Consider the following 16,076-nt stretch of genomic DNA (forward strand, 5'->3'; position numbering starts at 1 on the left):
ATCGAGCCTCCAAGAATACACTTCGCCAGTTTTAGCTGGCTAATTAGCAACATTAGCCAGGATGATGTTGGATGGGCCAGCAGGGCTTGAGAGGCAGAATGTCCTATCCTGTTGAAGCGATCTCATGCGGCAGTGAAGTTGTCTTGGGCTAATTGCTTGACTCTCTCTCTCTCTCCCTCTCTATTTCAGATTCCACAACCAGCGGAATGTCTGGGTCAGTAAGCGTAACTGGCACCATGTCTAATGCGAGCACCATGATAACAATTGATCACAACACCACCCTGCTTGGTAAGGAATAAGACATTTGTTCTCACTCACCATGGTGACTCGAGGCAATACTGGGTAGACATTACTAAGGAAGAACAAAATCTTCATTGGTAACTAACCAGGGAAACTTATACCTAGGCACAGAGTCTCTATACATTGCACAATTTTCAGCATCATTTGCAACTCCTTAGACGCTGAAGCAGACCACATGCAAATGCAGCAAGACCTGGACAATATCCAAGCTTGGGCTGATGAGTGGTAGGCCAGACAATGACCATCTCCAACAAGAGATAATCAAACCATCGGCCCACGACAGTCAGTGTCATTACCATCGATGAATTCCCTCTCTATCAACATCCTCGTGGGTTCCCATTGACCAGAAACTGAATTGCACCTAGCCAGGTGGCGACAGGAATAGGTCAGGGGTTGGGAATCCTACATTGAGTAACTCACCTCTTGACTCACCAAACCCTGTCCACCACCTACAAAGCAAAAGTCAGGAGTGTAATGGAATACTCTCCACTTGCCTGGATGAGTGCAGCTCCAACTACAACTCAAGATGCTCGACACCATCCAGGACAAAGCAGCCCCACTTCATTGCTCCCCCTTCCACAAACATTCACTCCCTCCACAACTGCCGCACAGTAGCAGCCGTATGTATCAATCTACAAGATGCACTGCAGCAATTCACCAAGGCTCCTTAGGCAGCTCCTTCCAAAACCGCGACTGCTACCATGGAATCATAAAAAGGTTACATCGAAAAAGAGGCCTTTCGGCCCATCTTGTCCATGCCAACCCAAGGACACCCAGGTGCCCTTCCTAATCCCTCTTTCTGCACCTGGACCATAGCCCTGTATTTTACAGCAATTAATGTGCAGGTTCAGGTATTTTTAAAAAGAGTTTAGGGTCTCTGCCTCCATCACCAACTCGGGCATTGAATTCCAGGCACCCAGTACCCTCTGCATAAAAAAGTTCTTCCTCATGTCCCCTCAACACCTTCTGCCTCTTATCTTGAATCTATGTCCCCTGGTTCTAGAATTCTCCACCAGGGGAAACAATTTTATCCTGCCCACTCTAGCTCTTCACCTCATAAGTTTGTACATCTCAATTAAATTACCCCTCAGTCTTCTTTGTTCCAAGGAAAATAACCCCAACCTATCTAATCTCTCCTCGGAGGGACACTTTTCTAGCCCTGGCAACATTCTTGGTAAACCTCCCCTGTACTCTCTCCAGAGCAATTACATCCTTCCTGTAATGTGGTGACCAGAACATTACACAATACTCCAGTTGTGGCCTCACCAGTGTTTTATACAATTCCAACATTATACCCTGAATTTATATTCTATACCTCTGCCAATGAAGGAGAGCATTCCATATGCTTTCTTGACAACCTTGTCTACTTTAAACTGCAGCCTTTTGGGACCTGTATACTTGTACGCCAAGAACTTTCACTTTGTCTATCCCTCTTAGTATATTCCCATTCATTGTGTACTCCCTATAACTGTTTGATCTTCCCAAATGCATGACCTCACACTCTCTGTGTTAAATTCCATCTGCCACTTTATCGCCCATTGCCCCAATCCATCTGGATCATTCTACAGATTGTACCACTCGGCCAACCTTTGTGTCGTCTGCAAATTTCCCAATCGTGTTCCCAACATTCACGTCCAAATCGTTAATATATAATACAAAGAGTAAGGGTCCCAACACCGAACCTTGTGGAACACCACTTGAAACAACTTTCCATTCGCAAGGGCAGGCATTGACCATTAATACCCTTTATATCCACTGCACTATCTTCATGAACCCTTCTTGTTACTCCATCAAAGAACTCATTCAAATTTGTGAGACAAGTTCTTCCTTTAACAAATCCATGCTGTCTATCCCTGACTAGTCCATGCCTTTCTATGTGACAGTTAATCCTATCTCTCAGAGTTGATTTGAATAATTTGCCCTCTACTGATCCAAGACAAACTAGCCGACAATTGTGTGGCATTTCCTTCACCATCAAGAAGGAGAGCTGCAGATACCTGAGAAACCCACCACCTGGAGGTTCCCCACCAAGTCACTCACGATCCTCATTTGGAAATGTATGGACTGTTCCTTCAATGTCGATGGGTCAAAATCCTGAACTCCCTCCCTAACAGCACAGTAGGTGTACCGACACTACGCAGGTCACCACCCCCTTCTCAAGACAATTAGGGATGGGCAACAAATGCTGGCCTAGCCAACAAAGCCCACATCCCGTGAATAAATAGAATAACAAAACAATCCAGGTGTTCACACTCTGACTCCCAAGTTCTGGAATCCCGAGTTGACTCTGCGTCTGTACTCGTTGGGAGTTTAGAAGGATGAGAGGGGATCTTATTGAAACTTACGGGATACTGCGAGGCCTGGATAGAGTGGACGTGGAGAGAATGTTTCCACTTGTGGGAAAAATTAGAAGCAGAGGACACCATCTCAGACTAAAGGGACGATCATTTAAAACAGAGATGAGGAGGAATTTCTTCAGCCAGAGAATGGCGGATCTGTGGAACTATTTGCCGCAGAAGACAGTGGAGATGAGTGTCTTTAAGACAGAGATAGATAGGTTCTTGATTAATAAGAGGATCAGGGGTTATGGGGAGAAGGCAGGAGAATGGGGGTGAGAAAATATCAGCCATGATTGAATGGCAGGGCAGACCCGATGGGCCAAGTGGCCTAATTCTGCTCCTATGTCTTATGGTCTTATGGTTCACTCTGAGCAGGGGCTCCACTCCCTGTGCCTCGTGTATCTTCCCCATTGGTCGGTGTTTGTGTGCTCCAGCATGCTGAGCAACAAAGTCAGTCACGTGGACCAGGAGGGCCATCACACTCAACCTCCCAGTCAGGTGGCAGAGGGCATTGGGGGGTGGGGGGGATGGAACAAGGGGACTTGGCATAACTTCCTGTGCCTGCCATCTCAGTGCATGCAGCTATCAGAGTTATCCATCCCAGTAGGATATTTCCCACAAAACCAAACCGCCCTCCCCCTCTGGACTTCAATCTCCAGGGGGCCGTGACACACACACAACGGAATTAACCACTCCGGGCAGCGGCATGCGTTGTACCGAGTGGATGACAAAAGGTCACACTTCCGCAGGTAGGAAATTAGTTCAAAATTCCTTCTCCTGATTTTGAGGGTTTGCCGCCGAACCATGGCGGAGAAAACGTTTGCGCTTCTTCATTTCTCAGAATTGTCCATTGAAAGGTAAACTGGCCAGGGTCACGCTCACTCCCTCAACCCCCGGCTCCAGCAGCACCACACCAAACCTCCCCAAGACCCCTCCATATCAAATTCCCCACCAGAGGGTAATTAGAACGGTCTGTATCCCAGATGTGTAAGAGCTGTGAACACCTGGTGAGTCTCGCTTACATCAACGACTTTGGGGTAGGCAGTCATTGACGTCATCCACCCTCGGCAACGGCAATGCCACATTTCGCTGTTCCTAATCTGTGCTGAGGCTTGTGCCCATGGGGCAACAACGGAGAGAAGTGGGACTGAGATATCTGGAAGAGTTTCGGAATATTGGATTCCAAGTATTGGGCAATGTACGGGTTAAAAGCGTGGGGTTTGAGTGTGTTCCAATGCACTGGTCATGTTTCTAAAAAAATAATTCTATTTTGCAGGGCCTGGGTGCTTTTAGCAGATAGAAGGTAAAATTGACAAAGGAATGTGTTTGTCAGTCTGGGCTAACGGTCAGTGGTTTGACTGGGAAAGTCCCGGGGAGTTAATTTGCCTTGCGCCCTAAAAAGATCATTTTGATTTTCAGCTTGTGGAGATGAGATCATTCCTGGGTAGAGCCAAGGAGCTCAGAGAGACATTTTGAAAAGGTTTAGAGAGGCAGTTTTTGTGTAGAAATCTTTGGAGAGAGGAGTTGAATTCAGGATGGTGTTGAATGGGGCAGCAGTGTTTGAGGGACAGAATGTCCTCCTCCTGTTGAAGCGTTCCTATGCGGAGGTGAAGTCGCTTTGGTCTAATTGCTTCTCTCTCTCTCTATTTTCAGGTTCTACAACCAGCGGAATGTCTTGGCCGGTGAACGTGACTGACACCACGATTAATGCCACCCTCTCCAACACCGTGACCACAATTGTTCGCAACATCACCCTATCGGGTAAGGAATACCCCATTCATTCTCTCTCACCGTGGCAGCCCACGGCAATACCAGATAATAATAATAATAATAGCTTATTGTCACAAGCAGGCTTCAATGAAGTTACATTCCGGTGCCTGTTCTGGGAGGCCGGTACGCGAATTGAACCCGCGCTGCTGGCCTTGTTCTGCATTACAAGCCAGCTGTTTAGCCAACTGTGCTAAACAAGTGGCAGGCACTTACCATCTCCAATAAGAGAGATTTAAATCATCGCTCCTTGACATTTAATGGCAATATCATTGCCTAATACCCCACTATCAACATCATGGGGGTTCACTATGGCCAGAAACTAAACTGGACCCAGCCATATGAATACTGTGGCGACCAGAGCAGGTTAGAGACTAGAAAACCTGTAGCGCGCAATATACTTCCTGACTCCACAAAGCCTGTCACAAGGCAGAGGTCAGGAGTATGATGGAATGCTCTCCACTTGCCTAAATGAGTGCAGCTCCAACTACACTCAAGAAGCTCAACATCATCCAGAACAAAGAAGCCCCGCTTGATCGGCACCCCATCCACAAATATTCACATCCTCCACCACCGACAAACAGTGGCAGCTGTGTGTTCCATCTTCAAGATGCACTGCAGCATCTCACCAAGTTTCTTCAGGCCGGGCAGCCATTACTAAGGAAGGACAAAAGCTTCATTGGAAACTAACAAGGGAAACCTATACCCAGGCACAGAGTCGCTACTCTCGCTGATGATTGCACAATGTTCAGCATCACACATGACTACTCCGACACTGAAGCAGTCAGTGTCCAAATGCAGCAAAACTGGCCTATATCCAGGCTTGGGCTGACAAGCTGCAAGTAACATTCACGGCACACAAGTGCCAGACACTTACCATCTCCAAAAAGAGAGATTTAAACCATCACTCCTGGCCATTCAATAGCGATACCATTGCCTAATACCCCACAATCAACATCCTGGGGGTTAGCATTACCCAGAAACTAAACTGGACTCGCCATACAAATACTGTGGCTACCAGAGTAGGTCAGAGACTAGGAATCCTGCAGCGAATAACTCACCTCCTGACTCCTCAAAGCATGTCCACCATCGACAAGGCACAAGTCAGGAATGTGATGGAATGCTCTCCACTTGCCTTGATGAGTACAGCTCAAAAAACTCTCAAGAAGCTCGACACCATCCAGAACAAAGCAGCTCCATCAGATTGGCACCCCACCCACAAACATTCACATCCTCCACTACCAACGCAAAGTGGCAGCCGTGTGTACCATCCACAAGATGTACCGCAGAAATTCACCAAGGTTCCCTGGGCAGCACCTTCCAAACCTACGGCTGCTCCTATCTAGGAGGACAAGGACAACGAATACCTGGGAACACCACAACCTGCAGATTCCCCTCCAAGATACTCACCATCCTGACCTGGGAATATATTGTCTGTTTCATCACTGTACATTGGTCAAAGTCCTTTAAACTCCCTCCCTAACAGCACGGTGGGTGTACCTACAGCACATGGGACTGCAGCAGTTCAACAAGGCAGCTCACCACCACCTTCAAATTAAATAACAAAAAAAAAAACAGGTCTTAGCACTCTGGCTCCCGGGTTCACGCTGACCAGGCTCACTATTCCCGGGCCCGCCGGTATCTCTCCATTTGTCGGTGCTCACCGCTCTAGCACGATGGGCACCAAGTCAGTCACATGGATAATGAGGGTCATCACACTCACCCCCATTCCGGTGCCAGAGGGAGTTTGGGGTGGGGGGGGGGGGGAGATGTACAGGACAAGGGGGCTTGGTATAACTTCCTGTACCTGCCATCCCATTGCGTGCAACGTTATCTGTCCCAGTTGGATATTTCCCACAAAACCAAACCGCCCTTCGCCATCTGGACTTCAATTTCCAAGGGGCCGCTACACACGGCAAGATATCCGCTCCTGCCAGCAGTGGGAGTCATGGCAAGCGGATGGCAAAAGGTCACTCTCCCGCTGGCGGGGAATCAGTTCACAAATTCCTTCTCCCGACATTGATGGAAGACGATCAATGGCGATGGGGTTTCCGCTGATCCATGACAGGAAAACATTTGCGATCATCCACATATCACCTTTGTTTCATGAAAGGCAAACTGCCCAGGGATCACACCCGCCCCATCCCAACAAACCCCTCCCCCCTGCGCCCCCGCACACTTCAACCCACCCCAGGCACCCACAAACCAAGTGCCCCACAAGAAGGCAATTAGAACGGTCTGTATCCCGGATGTGTAAGAGCTGTGTGCGTCTGGCAAACCTCGCTTACATCAATGAGTTTGCGGTAGGCAATCATTGCTGTCGGCACTGCCGCAGCCATATTTCACTCTTCCTCTGGATCTGTGCCGAGGCTGCTGACTGTAAAGCAACAGCGGAGGGAAGGGGAGTGTGACAACTGGAAGACATTAGGAAAACTGGATTCTAAGCATTGAGCAATGTAAGTGTTAAAAGCCTGGGATTACAGTGTGTTTGACTGAAGTGGCCATGTTTCTTTTCAAAATAATTCTATTTTGCAGGGCCTGGGTGCTTTCAGCAGCCAGAAGGTGAAATTGACAAAGGAATGTGTTTGTCAGTCTGTGCTCATGGACAGTGATTTGACTGGGAAAGTCCCCGAGAAGTTAATGTGCTTTGCAACCCGCAGAGATGGTTTGATTTTCAACTTGGGGAGATGAGGTCATTGTTGGGTGGAGCCAAGGAGCTCAGAGAGACATTTTGAAAAGATTTAGAGAGGCAGATTTTGTGGAGAAATCTTTTGAGAGAGGAGTTGAGTTCTGGATGGTTTTGGATGGGGCAGCAGTGCTTGAGGGGCAGAATGTCCTCCTCTTGTTGAAGCGTTCCTATGCGGAGGTGAAGTCTCCTTGGTCTAATTGCTTCTCTCTCTCTATTTTCAGTTTCAACAACCAGCGGAATGTCGGGGTCAGTGAGCGTGACTGACACCATGGCTAATGTCACCCATCTCAGCACCATGACCATAATTGATAACAGCACCACCCTGCCGGGTAAGGAACACCCCATTCGTCCTCACACACTGTGGCAGAAATAGGCACTACCAGGCAGACATTAGTAAGGAAGGACAAAAGTTTCATTGTAAACTAATAAGGGAAACTTATACCCAGGCACAGAGGGCGCGATTCTCCACAAATGCGGTGAGTCGTAAAGGCTGCCGTGAAACTGGCCGTGTTTCACGGCAGCCTCCGCGCCCCCTCCCAGGACCCGATTCTCCCCCCCGGGTGGGACTAGCAGTGCGGCCCCATGAAGCACGGCATCGTGGGCTTAGCGACCGTCGCTAAGTCCGCGCGCCAAGCATCACGCCGGCTGACACGCACGATGATGTCAGCCGTGCCTGCGCGGGTTGGACGACTCCAACGCATGCGCGGATGACGTCATCACGCAGACGCGTCAAACCTGCGCATGCGCGGGCCGTCATGCCCCTCAGCTGCCCCGCGGACTGATCTTGCGGGGCGACGGAAGAACAAATAGTGCGCGGGTATCGGACCCGCTGCCCGCAATCGGTGCCCACCGATCACAGGCCCATGCCACCCTTGGCACGGCCGTGGTGCGGCCGTGCCAATCGGTGCCATGGTTGTCCGGGACGAGCACTTTGCAGCCGTTTTCACGAACGGTGGGAGCAGGTGTGATCGCGTTCGTGAAAACGGCCGTAAAGGCCTGGGAACTTGGCCCATCGGCCTGGGGAGAATCACTGTTTGCCGTAAAAAACGGCGAGCAGCGATTCGTGTCGTGGGGCGGCCGTGGGGGGGGGGGGGGGGGGGGGGGGGGAGAATAGCAGGAGGGCGTGAAAATTGTCGGGAAAGCCCTCCCGCTATTCTCCGACCCGTCGTGGGCAGGGGAGAATTGTGCCCAGAGTGTCTAGATCGCTGATGATTACACAATGTTCAGCACCATTTCTGACTCCGCACACACCAAAGCTTATCCGTGTCCAAATGTAGTGAGACCTGGACAATATCCAGTCTTGGGATTACTAGTGGCAAGTACCATTTGTGCCACACAAGTACCAGTGAATAACCATTTCCAATAAGAGAGAGCCAAACCATCACACCTTCATATTCAAGGACATGACTATTGCTTAATCTCCCACTATCAAAATCATGGGGGTTAGCATTGGCCACAAACTCAACTGGACTCGCCATACAAATACTCTGGTGACCAGAGTAGGTCAAAGACTAGGAAATTGCTTCTCCTAATTTGACAGGATACCTTTTCAAAGGATGAGAGAGGCAGTTTTGGAAACAACTTTGGAAAGAGGAGCTACAGGAGCAAGTCAGGGCTAAGAATTAGGCAGTGTGTAACTCACCTCCTGACCCTCCAAAGCCTGTCCACCATCTATTAGGCACAAACAAGGAATGCGATGGAATACTCCCCATTTGCCTGGATGGGTGCAGCTCCAACAACACTCAAGAAGTTCAACACCATCCAAGACAAAATAGCCCCTCTTGATTGCCACACCTTCCACAAGCATCATTCCCTTCACCACCAACGCACAGTGGCAGCCATTTGTACCATCTACAAGATGCACTGCAGTAACTCAGCAAAGGCTCCTTTGGCAGCACCTTCCAAACCCACAACCACTGCCATCTAAAAGAACAAGAGCAGCAGATACCTGGGAACCCCACCACCTGGAGGTTCACCTCCAAATCACTCACCATCACAACTTAGAAATATTTTGTCTTTTCTTCAGTATCGCTGGGACAAAATCCTGGAAATCCCTCCCTATCAGCAGGGTGGGTGTACCTACACTACACGGGACTGCAGAGGTTCAGGAAGGCAGCTCACCACCCTGTTCTCAAGAGGCAATTAGGGATGGGCAACAATAGCTGGTCCAGCCATCGAAGCCCATATCCCATTCAAAAAAAACATCAAAAATTACAGGTTTTCACACTCTGGCTCACCCTGACCAGGGGCACCATTCCCTTGGCTCCGCCGTTTCTCCCCATTGGTCGGTGTTTGAATGCTCCACAACAAAAGGGCGTCAAGTCAGTCAGCCACCACATTCAACCCCCCCCCCCCCCCCCCCCAGTCCGGTGCCAGAGGTGTTTGATGGGATGGGGGGGCATCACAAGGGGAGCTCATCATAACTCCTACCTTCTGCATTCTCATTGCGTGCAGCTATCAGAGTTATCATTTCCAGTGGGATATTTCCCACAAAACCAAACCGGCCCTCGCACTCTGGACTTCAATCTCCGGAGCGGCACCTCACAGGGCGTAGTTAACCACTCCTGCCAGCGGTAGAAATTGTGACGAGTGGATGGCAATAGGTCACTCTCCCACCGGCAGGCATTTAGTTTGGAAATTCCTTCTCCCAACTTTGATTAGAGAGGGTTAGGTGTGGGTGGGGTTTGCCGTTGACCCATGGCGGGGAAAAGGTTTGCGATCATTCGCATCTCAGCATTGTTCATCGAAAGGTAAACTGCCCAAAATCACACTCACCCCACCAAACCCCCAGCTCCAGCTGCACCACAGCAAACCATCCTAACACTCCTCCATATCAATCGCCCCACCAGAGGGTAATTAGAATGGTCTTTCCCAGTTATGTAAAGAGCTGTGTGCACCTGGTGAGTCTCGCTTACATCAACGACTTTGGGGTAGGCAGTCGTGGACGTCATCCACCCTCAGGAACGGCAATGCCACATTTTGCTGTTCCTCTGAATCTGTGCTGAGGCTGGTGCCCAAGAGGCAACAACAGAGAGAAGTGGGACTGAGATGTCTGGAAGAGTTTAGGAGCATTGGATTCCAAGTATTGGGCAATGTAAGGGTTAAAAGTCTGGGGTTTGAGTGTGTTCCAATGCACTGGTCATGTTTTTTTAAAAAGGAATTCTATCTTGTTGGGCCTGGGTGCTTTTAGCAGCCAGAAGCTGAAATTGACAAAGGAATGTGTTTGTCAGTCTGGGCTAATGGTCAGTGGTTTGACTGGGAAAGTCGTTGAGAGGTTAATGTGCTTTGCACCCAACAGAGATCATTTTGATTTTTAAATTGTGGAGAAGAGGTCATTGCTGGGTGGAGCCAAGGAGCTCAGAGAAACATTTTGAAAAGGTTTAGAGAGGCAGATTTTAGAGAAACGTTGGAGAGAGGAGTTGAATTCAGGATGGTGTTGGATGGGGCAGCAGTGCTTGAGGGGCAGAATGTCCTCCTCCTGTTGAAGCGTTCCTATGCGGAGGTGAAGTCGCTTTGGTCTAATTGCTTCTCTCTCTCTATTTTCAGTTTCAACAACCAGCGGAATGTCTGGGTCAGTGAGCGTGACTGACACCACGGCTAATGCCACCCATCTCAGCACCGTGACCACAACTGATCGCAACACCACCCAGTCCGGTAAGGAATCCCCCAATTCATTCTCACTCACCGTGGCTGCTTGAGGCAATACCGGGCAGACATTAGTAAGTTCAACAAAACCTTCGTCGGAAACTAACAAGGGGAACTTATACATAGGCCCAGAGTCTCTATGCTCGCTGATAATTACACAATATTCAGCACCGTTCTTGACTCCTCAGACACTGAAGCATGTCCGTGTCCAAATGTAATAAGACCTTGGCAATAACCAGTGTTGGGATGACAAGTGGCAAGTTACCATTTGCACCTCCCAAGTGCCAGGCACTAACCATTTCCACTAATAGAGAGTCAAACAATCACCCCTTTATATTCAATGGCATGACTATCGCTTAATCCCCCTCTATCAACATCATGGGGGTTAGCATTGGCCAGAAACTGAACAGGTCTAGCCATACAAATACTGTGGCTCCCAGAGAAGGTCAGAGACTAGGAATCCTATGGCGAGTAACATACTTCCTGAATCCTCAAAACCTGTCCACCTTCCACAAGACACAAGTCAGGAATGCGATGGCACGCTCTCCACTTGTCTTGATGAGTGCAACTCCAACACACTCAAGAGGCGCGACAGCATCCAGGATAAAGCAGCCCCACTTGATTTGCACCACTTCCACAAACATTCACTCCCTCCATCACCCCTCCATCAGGGGCTGGTTTAGCACAGGGCTAAATAGCTGGCTTTTAAAGCAGACCAAGGTAGGCCAGCAGCACAGTCCAATTCCCGTACCAGCCTTCCCGAACAGGCGCCGGAATGTGGCGACTAGGGGCTTTCACAGTAACTTAGTTGAAGCCTACTTGTGACAATAAGCAATTTTCATTTCATTTCATTACACCGCCACAGAGTAGCAGCCGTGTGTACCATCTACAAGATGCACTGCAGCAACTCAGCAAGGTTCCTGAGGCAGCACTTTCCAAACCCACGCGGCCGCACCCATCTAGGACAAGGGCATCAGAGACCTGGGAATACCACCACCTCGAGGTTCCGTCCAAGTCACTCAGCATCCTGACTTGAAAATATATCAGCCGTTTCTTCACCGTTAGTTGGTCAAAATCCTTTGAACTCCCTTCCTAACATCACGGTGGGTGTACCTACACCACGCTGACTGCTGCGGTTCAAGGAGGCAGCTCACCAGAACCTTCTCAAGGGTGCCTAGGGATGGCCAACAAATTCTTGCCCAACCAGTGACACCCAGATCCCGTAAAGAATTGAGTAACAAAAAAAGACAGGTCCTCACACTCTGGCTCCCGGGCTCAATCTGACCAGGGGAACCACTCTTTGGGAATCGAGGTTTATGCCTGTTGGTCAGTGCTCGCACACTCCAGCACATTGGCCGCCAAGTCATTCACACGCACTGTATCTTCCTGCGCCTGCTATCTCATTGCGTGCAGCCAGCAGACTTATCCGTCTCAGTGGGATATTGCCCACAAAACCAAACCTCCCCTCCCACTCTGTAGTTCAAGCTCCAGGGGGCCGCTACACATGGTGGAGTGGCGGGAGTCATGGGGAGCGGATGGCAAAAAGCACTCTCCCGCCTGTAGTGATCTGTATATCTGTATGTACACAAGGGGTTAATGTATAGATATAACAGCTAAGTGATTACTAGAGGGCAGCACTAGAAAGGGGTATAAAAGACAAGCTCAATACGAGTTCCCGCCTCTTCGTGTGTGTAGTGGCTAGTAACCAGAAGTAGAGAGAGATAGCTCAGAGTGCAGGTGTAATTAATCATAGTTTATTCTTATCCAATTTTGTTTATTTAATATCTAGTATAAATATTGGAGAGAGAACGAACCCACAGTTTATTTGTTTAAGTTACTAAATAAGTTACATTATTTGCTTGAATTGGAAAACTACGAGTGTTAATCAACATCGAATTTAAGATCATCTTGGTAAGAAGCAAATGAGTAACATATATTACAAAAGGTAATATAACACCACCGGCTGAAATCAATTCAGAAATTGTTTCTCCCGACTTTGATCGGACACATTTCAAAGGATCAGAGAGGCAGTTTTTGGAGAAACGTTGGAGAGAGGAGTTGAATTCAGGATGGTGTTGAATGGGGCAGCAGTGCTTGTGGGGCAGAATGTCCTCCTCCTGTTGAAGTGTTCCTCTGCGGAGGTGAAGTCTCCTTGGTCTAATTGCTTCTCTCTCTTCATTTTCAGGTTCAACAACCAGCGGAACGTCTGGGCCGGTGAACGTGACTGGCACCATGACTATAGCCACCCATCCCAGGACCGTGACCACGATTGATCACAACATCACCCTACTGGGTAAGAAACACTCCATTCGCTCTCACTCACCATGGCAGCTCAAGGAATTACCGGGCAGACATTAGTAAGGAAGAACAAAAGCTTCATTGGTAACCAATAAGGGAAACCTATACCCAGGCACAGAGTCTCTGTACTTGCTGATGTTTGCACAATGTTCAGCACTATTCGCAACTCCTCAGACACTGAAGCAGTCCGTGTACAAATGCAGCAAGTCTTGGACTATATCCAGGCATGGGCTGACAAGTGGCAAGTAATATTCGCGCTACACAAGTGCCAGGCACTGACCATCTCCAAAAAGCGAGAATCTAACCATCACCCACAACATTCAATGGCATTACATAGGAACATAGGAATTAGAGTTTGAGCTGCTCCACCATTCAATCAGATCATGGCTGATCTCTTCCTAGTTTCAAAGCCAGCTCCATATCTGTTCCCCATATCCCTTTAACCTGTTTTTTAAATTCCAGAAGTAATCAGGAGTAGAGAGAGGTTTCATAGATTATCATAGAATTTACAGTGCAGAAGGAGGCCATTCGGCCCATCGAGTCTGCAGCGGTTCTTGGAAAGAGCACCCTACCCAAGGTCAACACCTCCACCCTATCCCCATAACCCAGTAACCCCACCCAACACTAAGGGCAATTTTGGACACTAAGGGCAATTTATCATGGCAAATCCACCTAACCTGCACATCTTTGTGACTGTGGGAGGAAACCGGAGCACCCGGAGGAAACCCACGCACACACGGGGAGGACGTGCAGACTCCGCACAGACAGTGACCCAAGCCGGAATCGAACCTGGGACCCTGGAGCTGTGAAGCGATTGTGCTATCCACAATGCTACCGTGCTGCCCAGATAGCTCAGATTGCAGGTGTAGTTAATCATAGTTTATTCTTATTCAATCTTGTTTATTTAATACCTAGTATAAATATTGGAGAGAGAATGAACCCACAGTTTATTTGTTTAAGTTACTCAATAAATTATTTGCTTGAATTGGAAAACAACGAGTGTTAATCAACATCGAGTTCAAGATCGTCTTGGTAAGAAGCAAATGAGTAACGTATATTACAAAAGGTAATATAACATGGTTCCAGGGAATTGACTGGAAGAAAGCTTACAAGATAGATTAGATAAGAATTAGCAAGAAAATAAGAACATTTGTACCGACTATTCGACTTTGAAACGCTTCGCAGCATTCAGATCCCTCAAAGAACAATTGACTCGATGGACCACGTTCAAGCTCCATGTCAAATTAGTAACTCAAATTGGTAACTTTTCAAACAGTAATTCCAAATTTATCTTGAGGCATATGGGGCGCGATTCTCCGCACTCCCGACGGTGCGGAGAATAGCGTGGCTCGTAAAATTTTACGGCCACGCTGTTCCGACGCCCTCCCGCTATTCTCCCCCCCCCACGCCTGACTCCCGATACGAATCGCTGCCGCCGTTTTTTTACGGCCGGCAGCGATTCTCAGCTGATGGATGGGCCGAGTTCCCAGCCCTTTACGGCTGTTTTTACGAACGGCAAACACACCTGGTCTGGCCGTTCGTAAAAACGGCCGTAAACTGTCGATTTTTAAAACCATGGCCCGATTGGCACGGCAGTACCACGGCCGCGCCAAGGGTGCCATGGGCCCGCGATCGGTGGGCACCGATCGCGGGCAGCGGGCCCGATGCCCGCGCACTCTTTGTCCTTCCGCCGCCCCGCAGTATCCATTTGCGGGGTGGCTGAGGGGCATCCCGGCCCGCGCATGCGCGGGTTTCGCGCAAATGCGCGATGACGTCATCCGCGCATGCGCGGGTTGGAGTCTTCCAATCCGCGCATGCGCGGCTGACGTCATATGACGCGTCAGCCGGCGCTAACTCTGGCAAGCGGGCTTAACGAAATTCGTTAAGCCCGCGATGCCGGAGTTTACGGCGTCGGGATGCTAGCCCCGACCGGGGACCAGAATCGGTTCCCGGTCGGGAAGGGGGGGGCTGGCGTCAAACCCGCCCGGATTTGACGCCAGCCTTACGATTTCTCCCCATATGGGAGAATCGCGCCCACGATTTGAGCACCGCTTCTGAAGCTAGAAAAATAGCGCTGCTATTATCAACGGCAGGACGGCAGGCTAGTGAAATCTACAAGTCTTTCATTTATTCTGAGGGGAAGGACAAAAGCAAATTTAATTTGATCATTGCAAAATTTGACGACCACTGCAAAACACAGACAGATGAGATCTTGGAAAGATTTAGATTTCATAAAAGGCTGCAGAAACATGGCGAACCGATCCCGTGATCGCGACCAGAGTGTCCGCACCATCGTGAACGCCGTCGCGTTTCACGACGGCGCAAAATGGGCGCGGGCACTAGCGATTCTGGCCCCCACAGGGTTCACGCCGCTCCAGCCTCACTTCCTGGTGCGCACTGGGGGCGGCGGCAACCCGCGCATGCGCAGTGGCGGTGCGCCAACCCGCGCATGCGCAGTGACCTTACTGAACTCTCCGGCCCCAACGCAACATGGCGCGGGGGTTCAGGAGCCAGACGTGCAACAAAGTAGGCCGGGGGGGGGGGGGGTTGAGAGGCCAGCCTGCCGATCAGTGGGCCCCGATTGCAGCCCAGACCCCATCGGAGGCTCCCCCAGGGGATAGAGACTGCCTCCCCCCCTCCCCCCCCCCACAGGCTGCCCCTGACCCTTTGCGCCAGTTCCCGCCGGCAGCGACCAGGTGTGGACGGCGCCAGCAGGACTCTGCCGTTTCTGTGTGGCCGCTCGGCCCATCTGGGCCGGAGAATCGGCGGCCTGGCCACGGACTGCCGCCTGCGACTGCCGCCGCGCCAAACGCGCCGGCACAAATGGCACCGATTCTCTGCACCTCGGAGAATCACCCACCGGCGTCGGGGCGACGTGGCACGGTTGCGCCGATTCTCCGGCCCCGCGCGGGGCTGGGAGAATCGCGCCCTATATCTCACGAACAAAGCAAAAATCAATATCTATAATTTTATCACCGTTAAAAGGGCATGAAAGTCAACCACGAGGTCGAGAGTGTTAAAATGGTGTCGCAGGCAGC

General features: G+C 49.9%; 1 protein-coding gene across 1 annotated transcript in view; it reads left to right on the plus strand.

Annotated features, from left to right (window-relative positions):
• LOC119974754 (serine-rich adhesin for platelets-like) overlaps nucleotides 1–16,076 on the plus strand; it is a 253,856-nt gene that overhangs the window by 106,138 nt on the left and 131,642 nt on the right. The window contains exons 12-16 of the mRNA XM_038813953.1: nucleotides 190–288; nucleotides 4,293–4,400; nucleotides 7,317–7,424; nucleotides 10,642–10,749; nucleotides 12,926–13,033. Of these exons, the coding sequence (XP_038669881.1) occupies nucleotides 190–288; nucleotides 4,293–4,400; nucleotides 7,317–7,424; nucleotides 10,642–10,749; nucleotides 12,926–13,033 (531 nt within the window). The remainder of the gene's footprint in view (nucleotides 1–189; nucleotides 289–4,292; nucleotides 4,401–7,316; nucleotides 7,425–10,641; nucleotides 10,750–12,925; nucleotides 13,034–16,076) is intronic.

Source organism: Scyliorhinus canicula, chromosome 12 (assembly GCF_902713615.1).
Source record: "Scyliorhinus canicula chromosome 12, sScyCan1.1, whole genome shotgun sequence".
NCBI classification, from domain to species: domain Eukaryota; kingdom Metazoa; phylum Chordata; class Chondrichthyes; order Carcharhiniformes; family Scyliorhinidae; genus Scyliorhinus; species Scyliorhinus canicula.